The sequence below is a fragment of the Thermobia domestica genome, chromosome 10 (assembly GCF_964235325.1).
Source record: "Thermobia domestica chromosome 10, izTheDome1.hap1.1, whole genome shotgun sequence".
Taxonomy (NCBI): domain Eukaryota; kingdom Metazoa; phylum Arthropoda; class Insecta; order Zygentoma; family Lepismatidae; genus Thermobia; species Thermobia domestica.
Window position 1 is genome coordinate 213695845 of NC_137463.1, and position 12133 is coordinate 213707977.

Sequence of the window (12133 nt, forward strand, 5' to 3'; positions counted from 1 at the left end):
AGGGGTTTCTGCATCGAATTATTACGGGTGATGAGAAGTGGATCCATTACGAGAACCCTAAACGAAAAAAGGCCTGGGTGAAACCAGGTGAACCAGGTCCATCACAACCAAAACGAGATATTCACTGTGCAAAGGTTATGCTGTGCATATGGTGGGATATGAAAGGTGTGGTGTACTATGAGCTGCTGCAACCGGGTGAAACTATGAATGGAGAACGTTATCGACGACAATTAATGCGTTTGAAGCAAGCTCTGGCCAGAACACGATCAGAATGGGAGAACAGACATGATAAACTTATTGTTCAACATGATAACGCTCGCCCACATGTCGCAAAACCGGTCAAAACCTATGTAGAAAATGTCGGATGGGAAGTTTTACCCCACCCGCCGTATTCACCAGACGTTGCTCCTTCGGACTACTACTTGTTCGATTGCATGAACAACGATTTGATTGGACAGCGGTTTACTTCTTCAGAAGATATCGAAACATGGGTCTCTGACTGGATCGCTTCCAAGGATGAGGACTTCTTTCGCCACGGAATCCGTACATTGCCTGACAGATGGGCGAAAGTGGTGGCTAGCGATGGACAATATTTTTCTTAAGGTATTTATGTATTTTGTGTTTGTACTACAGCTTCAATGTGTGCGTACCAACCGCACGAATTAATTCCTAGACCAAATAAATTTACAATTTAATTTCAGATCCAAACCGCATTAATCCCAGTGCGTATCGAACTCGGGTCTATCATACCAAAGATAATAGCACTAATTATTCAGTTAGGAGGAATGTTGCTTGTCTGACAAGCATATAAAATCGCATTTTAGTAGATAAATATTAGTCAAATTATTTCTACGCTCGCTTTAATCTCACTAGAAGCATATTGAAAAATTTTACAATCGTAGTCTCTCTTGAAGACTGTATTTTCATTTCTATTTTAAAAGTGTTTTGTTAATTACATAGTAAAATTTGTGTGTGTCTAGTTTTATATATCCTGTAAGTGTGATATCGTGCAAAAACGTGTAAATGTTGGAACAATAATTTTATTTTCAATTGTGTATAAAAAGAGTGCGCATTATAGTATTATAGTTATATTTTATATTATTTCCACTTATTTTGGGGGCACCGTAATGGTTAGAGCGCTAGACTTATTCTGGGTGGTCCCGGGTTCCATTCTCGGCCGATGCTTCCCAATATTCGGCGTCCACCCAGTGTCGTGAGGAAAAGTGGGGAGTTGCGTGAAAACGACGCGACGGCCATTAGGTCTAGAAAGCTCCTGATGCATCTGTTAAAGACAGAGCGTCGTAGGGCGTTGACCACGTGCACGAGGCTAGACTGGACGTAGTTCAGCCGTTCGCTAGCAGATGGCGCTGGAGCAGGCTTAGGCTCACAAATGGATCGTTATGCCAAGTGGTTTGGTTTTGTTTTTTGGTTTGGTTAATATTGTGTTGTTGTATATTTTGCATTATATGTTATGTTACATGTTGTATATTACCACCAAAAGTTTTTTTTTTTTTTTTTTTCAACGAAGTGTATCTAAATGATGAAATATATATTGTCTCATTTGGTTATAGAAAATAAAGTATATTGACAGGTGATTTAGACCAAATAGAAAAATAAAAATTATAATATGTATATTTTCTCTTTCTTTTAGGGCAGTATTTTGTCCGCTTTACCGCATCTTGGTCACTTTCTATGTGCAATTACTTTCGGTCGCATTGTAGATCATGTAAGAACCAGAGGGTTGGCTTCCACTACCACTTGCAGAAGGCTTCTTGTATACATATGTAAGTATAATCTTTCATCAGCAACTTCAAAATATGTTAAGAGTTTGTAAAATTGTTATTATTATTACTACTACTACTACTCTGAAAAAGGAAATTCCTTACAACTCCTTACAACTTCTTACTTCTTCGTTAGGGAAACTTCTTACAACAAGGAATTTAGGTGGAAGTTTCGGTAGAAATTTAGAGGATTTCTTTTTATAGTGTGTATATTGTGAGCAGTAACAATACTCACAATATCAATTTAAAGATAACGTTTCATACACACCGCTATAAATCACAAAACAATATCACTTTCGAGGGACACGGCCCTCATCGTCAGTTGTCTTGATTTTTTTTTTTAAAAGAAAAAAAGAATGTTAAAAATATACAAACATATGGGAAAGTGAAAGGATAAAAATGGGTATCTGAAATAGCCAAACCACTTCACATCCAATACGTTCGCCATAGTGTATATGAACGTGAAAGATTTGCTTACTAACTTCCTATTAAGTATTTTTCCTTTCTTTCGTCCTTTTTTTCTTTCCTTTCTTTCGTCTTTAAATAATGTAACATGAAGCTCTCAATCATTGTATTAAAAGGAAATGAATATAGGGAGATACATGAAATACTTAACTTTATTGATTGCGTTTCTAAAAATTTTCCTGTACATTCAGTCACTTATTTTACGGCTTTGTTTACCAGGTTGTCATTCACATGAAAATTGAATCACTTTATGAACCCCTTTTTGCACTTTTAGTCAAGGATTCTAAAAGTGAATTAAGGACTCGTAATAAACTAAGTATTTATGGAAAAAAAATTTTCTTGTTCTTTTTGTTTTTTAAATACGACAGTACTACAGATTTAATATTTATTTTGTGTACACATAACATTAGAACAGCAGTGTTCGCCCTTGTAAGTGCTTGGGCGGAATTCTCCAATTAACCATTCTTCCATACTCCCAGCAAAAGTAATAGAGGAAACTGTAATTGATTGTGATAAAACCCTAATAACACTGATCATGTGTAGATATAGGGATGCATTACAATTGAATTGATTTAACAGGGTTCACACTGACCTTGAAAGTCAGCAAAGGTCAGGGAAAGGCAGGCAAATTAAAATGAATCAAGAAATGTCAGGGAAATGCTTCAAAATATGCCAGAAGTCAGGGAAATCTACTATGTTTCATAGAAGATTCAGGGGAATTTTTTTTAGTTGCCCACAGAAGATATGAAGAACACCTCACAGAATCAAGAGATGTTCAAAATTATGATAAGAAAGAGGCTGAGAAAAGAAAGTTATCTTGAGAAATGAAGAAGCTTGAGGAACACGAAAGAGATGTTAGAATTTCTAACATTGAAAGAAATAGAACAAATAAAACAAAAAATCAAATACTACAAGAAAAAAAGTTCACGTTTTTGATTGTAGATAATCAGAGATAGGTCAAATTATGATTGGGAGTACGAATTAGTTGGTCCTTTTTCAAAAGATGGCTTTGGCTGTTTTGAATGTTTCATTAGTGACAGCTGCTTTCGGTGGTTTCAGAGAGGTTAGGTATCTGTCAATAATATTCGTACAAAACCACTGTTTTCTTACCGTGTTGAATTTGTCAGTTTGTGGTAACTAAGCAGCATTTGTGGGAGGTTTTTGTTTTCTGATTTAATTGGAAGAAAAGGGCAGCTGAAGTGCATCGAATGTTTGTAGAAGTGTATGGTGACAATGCTTCAACTGATAAATCATGTAGGGAATGGTTTCGACGTTTCAAGAATGGTGATTTCAGGGTTGAAGACCAGCCTCACTTTGGACAGCCAAAAAATTCGAAGACAAATAATTGGAGCCGGCACGTAGCCAGGATTTCGTGAAAAAAAAAAGGGGGGGGGGGAGTCCGTGACATGAAATACTATGATCATCACACCAAGGGCTCGATCACTTTAGACTATTTTACTGGAACATATATTGGTTCGTTTAGCCAGAATTTCGTAACGGGGGAGGGGGGCGTGACATGAAATTCTGAAGCCCCAGGAGCTTGATCAATCTAAACTACTTTACTATCAGCATATATTGGTTTGTTAGGACAATAAAATTAGGATATCTTGGTAAGTATTTTAATAACAAACTATGAAGAAATCTCGAGTAAAATTTAATAAAAAAGAAACGCATTGAAAAAGGTTTTACAATATTTACGTCCTTCCTCTGTGTGTTCAAATATAACAATTTTCCTTTCATTATGACCTCAACTATTATAAAAAAAAAAAAAAAAAAAAAACACTATTATAAAAATACTTCAAATTGTAAAAAGCATTTCAATAATGTCTTGTAAAATATTTTACAATATCTACGTTCCTTTCTCTGTCGAATCAAATGCTAATAGAACTTTCTTTCCACATAAATTTTTGTTTTTATTTTTCCGTCAACTACTGTCGGTTCGAAATGACAGGTTAAAGGAGCAATAGAAAAATGTTTTTGAAATAACATGTTTGATACTGCAAGGATGCGATGACCAAAAATTATGATAAATATGTCCACGCTGTTACTCAACGGCACTATGCATTCGGAAGCTTGAAATCTCCCTGACTAGTAGCAGAAATTCTGAGAATTCTGTAACTTTTCTAGAAATTTCAAATTCCCTGACTCTTCCAGGATATCTTGCTCATCTCGCCACCATGTATTGCAAGTAATACAAATCTTCTCATAAGAAAGAGTAACCAAAAACTTCCTGTAGTTTCTAATTTTTATTTTTATTTTTAACGCTGATCCTTCTTTTTCTCATTTCACTTTGTTTCATCCTTCCTTAATTTTTTCATTTCTGGTCTCGCTTGGCTACGTGCCTGATTGGAGGCATCACTCGATGAAGATCCGTGTCAAACTCGAGAGGATCTTGCAGAATCATTGGAAGTTATACAACAAGCAGTTTACGTGCGATTGAAATCCATGGGAATGATTTACATGCAAGGCGATTGGGTGCCTTATGAACTGAAACAGATGGAAGGTGAAAGGCGAGTTTTTACTAGTGGTGGGCACAAAACCGGTTTTTCGGTTTATCACCGAAACCGGTTCCGGTTTTCTTCAAAAACCGGTTCGGTTTTCACCGAAACCGGTTATCGGTTTTCTCTAAAACCGGTTCGGTTTTTCAGCTGATCCGGTTTCGGTTTTCTTCAAAACCAATTCCGGTTTTTTTCCAAAATTTGTTCTATTTCTGACCAGAATGGTGTTTCGTTGTTCTCCGAAAACCGAATCCATTTCCACAGAAATAGTTTTGTGTGTTTTCGAAAAGTTTTCACCGAAACCGGTTTTGGAGAAAACCGAAATGTCGGTTTTTCGGGTTTCGGTTTTTATAGAAACCGGTTTTCGGTTTTTATAAAAAACCGTTTTGCCCATCCCTAGTTTTTACTTCCGAGCAGCTGATTCAGTGGCAACGAAGAAACTGCTTTTTTGTAACTGGGGATAAAAAAAAATTGATATTCTACAACAACCCCAAGAAAAAAATACTACACCATGCTCGGTCAATCGTTCCCATCGACCTCAACATCACTACCAAAGCTGAATATTCATGGTTCAAAGGTTCGTGCTGTGTATCTGGTGGAAGGTTTGTGCTTTGTATCTAGTGGGACCAAAAGAGTGTTGTATACTATGAGCTGTTACAACATGGCGATTCTATTATGGGCAATCGGTATAGGCAACAATTGGTTCGTTTGAGCCATGCATTACGAGAAAAAAGCTGGTATACGAACAAAGCCGTGACACAGTTATCGGCCTCATGTCGTAAAAGTCGTAAAAAATTATTTGGAAACTGTCAAGTAGGATATTTTACCGCACCCCTTATTCGCCGGACATTGCTCCTTCTGATTATTGGTTGTTCCGACAGATGCGACACGATTTGGCAGCTCATCGGTTGGCTTCTTTCGCAGAAATCGAAAATTGGCTCCTAACTTGGATCGCCTCGAGAGACCAGACTTTTTTACGAGATGTAATTTGAAAATTGACTGAGGTGTGGGAAATAGTATCCAGCGATGGACAACACTTTGATTAATTTGTTCATTCATTTTGTTCTGAAGTAAATGCATTTTTAATCACACACAAACTGACCGAACCAATTTGTATTCCCAATACATGTTTACTTGTCTGTAAGCATATTCAGAATACGAGGATATTCAAGCTATCGTTAGTGTATAATTATTATTTAGTACAACTGTTTAATTGCATTCCAAATACAAGAAATTTGACTTACAATAAGTATTTACAGTAAGAATGCAAGATTATACATTATTAAAAATAAAAATAAACGTGTTGGACGTCTATGGGAATGGTGGAGGTTGATTTAAGATTCTTTAAAACCTAACCTTAAATGATTGTGGTGTCGCAGGTCGAGGCAAAGTTACTCACATAGTCATAGAAATTCAAGGAAATGAATACCAGAATTGCAGTGTAAATCCTGTTTAAGAATAATGTGTCAGATATTTTTTCCGCTTTCTTATCAATAGACTTAGCCCTAAAATTCTTCCTGAGCATTAGGCTTTCATGCTTACTAATAACTGCTTTGATAATAATTTAATTGTAATTTGATTAATTAAAAAAAATTGAAGAACCACTCAACTTTTGGTAACTTTTTCTACGAATGTCGTATGTATGTGATTATTTTCATTGATAAAATGAGTGTTTTTCTTTTCACAGCACACTTCTTGCCCGGGGCTGTTTTATTCGTTATTGGTTTCAGTGGCTGTGATCCAGCTGCCCCAGCAGCACTCTTCACTGCAGCTGTTGGATTAAGTGGCGCTACTGCAGCAGGCACTTACGCTAGTGCTCTTGAGATAGCTCCAAATTTCGCTGGTAAGTTGGCAATACAGATTTCAACAATCTACAATGTATGCAGAAAAATCTTCACATTTCATCATAAGCTTTGCAATCACTTAACTTAGTAGTTCAGTGACTCCATGTGACCTGTTAGCAACAAAGGTTTTTGTGTGGGAAAGAGGGGTGGTTGTGGGGAGTGCCATATGTTTCAGTATTTGAGGTGTTACCGACCCGAAAGTCATTCACACTGCATGTTCCAGCCACTTGACTTGTCCTATTTCATTATTAATAAAATAAGAATAAACTCTCCGCATACAGTTTCAACAATGATTTATCGTCATCAGTGGAATTGAAAGGAACCTAGTTGGTTGAAGAACATTTTGAAAGTCTTATTTCTAGCGACTCGAATGACCTCACTTTTTGGATCTTGTATTAAAAACTAAATAACCGTAGACATATTCATCAGTACATACTAAATCACTTTACACCATCAGTCTACTTACAGATTTCTATATTTTTTGAATATTATTTTATCTATATTTTATCTATTTTTTGAATATTATCTATATTTTGAATTTGAGAGCTTTCGACTCTCCCCTGAAAACTTGGTCACGGATATAAAATTAAGAAGAAAAAAAAACCTCAGGGAATAAAATGGAACGAACTTACCAAGGGAAGTGCGTTGCTGGAACCCACTTTTGTCAAGTTCAGCGATTACACGTCAAATAGTGATCGCAATATTGGAGATACCGTTAGTTACAATTATTGTTTGGTACAAATCTTTTAGTGTTTTAGTGCTTGACTAATAGTAAGTATTTACAGTAAGAAAGTAAGCTTATACTGTATTATTCAAAACATGAAAAGAAGAGTGTTGGACAACTATGGAGCTGGGAAAGACAAATTAAAAGAATGGACGATTTTTTCTAAATCAAACTATAAATGGTGGTGTATCTATTGAAGCTTTCCTGGCGACGTATTGTGAACAGGTCTTCTCGGGCTAGCAGCCAGGTAAATACTGTTATATCTTGCGACGTTTCGAGGGCTGACATCGTCCTCATCTTCAGGCGAATATGATGGTGCAATGGAGTGTATGGAATATATATACTCATGTATGTATGATTGGACTCTTCTGATTGGTGGTTGAAATGGCGGCTTCTGATTAGTGCTTGAAATGGCGGGATATGATTGGTGTCCATGTTTTACTCAGTTGAAATCCTGTCTCTCTCTTAAGGTTCGTTTTTTCTTGTGTGATTGCAACGGTTTCTTTTATCCTCCTGTCCCAAAATCTTATGTTGCTGTTTGATGATATGTTCACAGATGCCGAAATAATAGCAAAATGCTCAAGAGTTTGGGACAGGAGGATAAAAGAAGCCGTTGCAATCACACAAGAAAAAACGAACCTTAAGAGAGAGACAGGATTCCAACTGAGTAAAACATGGACACCAATCATATCCCGCCATTTCAAGCACCAATCAGAAGCCGCCATTTCAACCACCAATCAGAAGAGTCCAATCATACATACATGAGTATATATATTCCATACACTCCATTGCACCATCATATTCGCCTGAAGCTGAGGACGATGTCAGCCCTCGAAACGTCGCAAGATATAACAGTATTTACCTGGCTGCTAGCCCGAGAAGACCTGTTCATTATAAATGGTGGTGTTCACTGGTACGGTTAGGAATCTCACAGAGTTCCGAGCAAACGAAATGGGCAGGATAGGAGGCCTAGAGCTCCGAGCAAGCTAGAGGCTTTTGAGTTAGGTAGTCCCCAGAGCTCCAAGTAAGCTAAAGGAGAGAAGGTGACCAGCCGTAGACTGATACCAAATGTGGAAGTCGTCCTGGGTTTATAGCTCCTCCAGTGTTGCAATGGCAGTGGTGGTCCTTCGTCACATGACTAGTAGTGTTGCTGGTATCCCTGTCTTATGCCTCTGTAGTAGTTCGTGGTAGAACGCACATGGTGGTGTTGAAAACATGTATTGATTGTTTGTAAACAGATTAATGTACGGGATATTACAGTATGTTGGATACAAAAGTTCACTTGCCTTCAAGTCTTCTGTGATATTTTCTAACATTGCAAGTAGTATTGAACTGAAAGCCTTCCTCGTTGCATGTTCCAACTGACAGTTAATTTTGTAACGACACTTGTATATATGAAATGTGCAGTTTAGTATGTAATCAACAGTTGTATGATTAGTCAAAGTAATCTTTTGTGAAGATAGGAATTAGATATGTGATACTAGGGTGGGTCGTTTTGCCACTTTTTTTTTCGGAACGAAATGTAATATTTGGCAAAAGTGGCCCATGTACGCGGACACTACAGGTATAGATTTTTTTTTTAAATCAGATAATATCTTCTGTGAGAACTATTGCCTCAAAGTTTCAAAATTCACTGAAAATTACAAAAAATACCAAAATTGTTCATTATTTTTAGTTATGTTAAAGTAAACATATTTTTGGATTTTACATGCCAGATGCTATGAAAACTGACATTCAAGTCTCAAAATGTCAGTTATATGCCCCTGCGGTGGGATAGGGGTGCCTCCTCTGGGACCGGCAAAGGGGACAAATTCAGTACAATTAAGTCTTTCTACAGCTATTTTCGTCCTTGCCTTTTCCTTCTACTGGTGGTTCATGGTGGTAGCAGAGCATTGTTATTTTTCACCATGACACTCCCCCTCCACCTCACAATACTGCATCGCCCTTCTCCTGTCCCGATCTGCGTAACTCAGCGTCATTATCAGGAACGAGTCGGATATGCTTCAAATTGGGCGCCATTTCTCAAGCACTATATTTGGTTACTGTTGCCTTCAGCTTATATGAATTGGCCGTTACAGATAATAGTTTGCTAAACACTATTTTCACAGAAAATTCTGTATTTCTTTTTTAAAAAAGTCAATATTATTTATTATATCACAAAAATTACTTCAGTGACAATGAAGCAGACCTTGAAGAGAAAGCAGAGGAAAGCTCTTCTGAGGAAGAGATCGAACCCAAAGACAGAACATCTAAACCGAAGCTAGATTTGACTGAAACTGCTATGATTGCTCAGAGATACATTGTAAGCGAAAGTGCTGCGGCACATATAACATCAACTGTGCTTCAGGCAGCTTTAAAGGCTGGAATTATAACATCTCAACAATATAGCGACATAAAATCTGCTTTAATTGTGAACAGGAGCAAAATAAGGCGTGCGAAAATTAAAATTGCTCAGAATTTAAAAGAAAGTTCTAGAAATGATGATCCCATTAAAAGCTTATACTTTGTTGGTCAAAGGGAAGACACTAAAACACACGCAGGCATCGTTAGAGAAGAGCACTTATCACTTGTGGCTGAACCTAACTCTCAATACGTTGGTGACGTGACACCATCCTCTGGCTCTGGCCATGACGAAACCACGGCTATTTTCCAGTACATCATGAACCAAATCGAAGGTGGCTTTGATGAAGTTTTATGGTTCTTGAGGTTCTTGGGTGTGATGGAACAAACACTAACACTGGTTGGAAGGGAGGTATTCGTCGAAAATTAAAGGAACTAACAGGCTATTTTTCTCTTGCATTTTAATGAACTGCCTTCCCGAGCTCTCTTCACGCATATTGGCGCTAATTCAAGCCTCTATTCTTACACAGGTCCCATAGGTTCAAAACTATCTGACTGTGAAAAGCTTCCAGTGGTGTGATTCAAACCTTAAAATGTGACTTACCTCATCATAGTCAGAAGACTCAGATAACTCAGTAATGACCTAAGATACTTATTTCAAGTCTTCCATTGCTAATGGTCCTCGTCACGTCTTTGAGACCATTCATAGGTCTAGATACTTACCAAATGAATACCAGGCTGTAATCCGTTCATCCATTCAGACGAATGTATTTCTCGCACTCCCAGAGAATGTTCTTTTCGCCATGATGACTGATGGTCTACTTGCTGTCCGACAAGATGATTTACATAAGATTCTTAGTGCTCGAAAACACGAAGCAGAGAATCTTCATAACACTATTAGATAAAACATCATTCCCATACTGAATTTTGAGGCGAAAGATTACACTGAAATGATCTTTTGGGAAAGCACTGATGTGTCAATAACTGTACCACCAGTTCTAAGGACGGTATCAAACAAATAGCTCATGGACAAAACTTTCACTTTCGGACAACACTGTGCCAGAATAGTCCTCCACCGTCTATCCATACCACACGGTGGCAGTAAAATGGATAGTGAAATTAGTCACTGAAGCAGCCTCTGAAGTATGTGGCAGTGATGCTAGGGACAGGGTGATCAGGTCAACCTTACTTTCTAGGCAAGCTTTATCTAAATTTCAATCGAAGTCCCAATTTGTTACAATTTTTCCTGACAGTGACGAATTGGATTAGTTCATCCGTCCCTATGTATGGTTAGTTGGTTGGATAGGGCTGGCGCAGCAGCCTTAGGTGCAGCCACCTCCACGTGGTAGACTCTGGGACGCTTGGACAGGCTATATGACCAGGTGAGCGAGGACCTGACAACTGCTTAAATGTACTGAATTTGCCCCCCTTTTCTGGTCCCAGAGGAGGTATCCCTATCCCCCCCAAGGACACATAACTGGCATTTTTATACTTGAATGCCAGTTTTCTAAGCAACTGACATGTATTTAACCAAAAAATGTTTACTTTAACATAACTAAAATTCATGAAGAACTTTGGTATTTTTTCTAATTTTCAATGAAATTTTGTAACTTTGAGGCAATAGTTCTCACAGAAGATATTATCCGATTTGAAAGAAAATCTATACCTGTAATGTCCATGTGGGTTGGCCACTTTTGCCAGGTATTACATTTCGTTCCGAAAAAAAAGTGGTAAAACGCTGCACCCTAATGTGATACGGATAAGTCAGCGGCATCTCTGATCATCTATTATCAGTGATAGTAACCAACAAATGTTCAAGGCAGAGACAGAGATGGTAATAAGTGGGAGATAAGTCAGGGCAATATGCTTTTTGAAGACATGAGGCGAATATTATCTGTTGACCAGCGTTTGATGCCTGAGGACAAGTTGACGGTAAATTTCATGTTGCTTAGTGCTGTAGTAATCTTTTCTTGATAGAGAAAAAGATACTGAATCACTTCAATGGCAACTACTGCACAAAAGGCGTCGATCTCTGTGCATCATTCTGTATTTCTTTCATGATAGTCATACTATATTAATTTTTCATCGAGTGTGGCAAATTCATGCAGAAATCTTCCTGTTCATTGCTCTGTAGAGAGAGAGACAGACAGACAGACAGACAGACTGACTGACTAGGAAGAAAAAGAAAGCTCTCATTAGTCCCAGGACCTGCCAAAAGGCAGAACAATTTAATAATAATAATAATAATAATAATAATAATAATAATAATAATAATAATAATAATAATAATAATAACACTAATTTCTTTACATGGCCATGTGTTATATGTTCCACCATTTCGACGAAAAAAAATTGACGTCACTTTTAGCTTATACGGTCACATCTAATTTATTTACCTATCTAACATATAATCGAATAATTTTCTTACTATATTTCGAACAATTATTCGAAGCATATTTGGAAGTTCTGCATGAATTAAAT

General features: G+C 37.4%; 1 protein-coding gene across 2 annotated transcripts in view; it reads left to right on the forward strand.

Moving 5' to 3' along the window:
* Window positions 1-12133, forward strand: part of LOC145662977 (sialin-like) — a 125085-nt gene that overhangs the window by 99766 nt on the left and 13186 nt on the right. For both annotated transcript variants that reach the window (XM_081729069.1, XM_081729070.1), the window contains exons 7-8: window positions 1652-1784; window positions 6432-6587. In XM_081729069.1, coding sequence (XP_081585195.1) covers window positions 1652-1784; window positions 6432-6587 — 289 coding nt within the window. The remainder of the gene's footprint in view (window positions 1-1651; window positions 1785-6431; window positions 6588-12133) is intronic.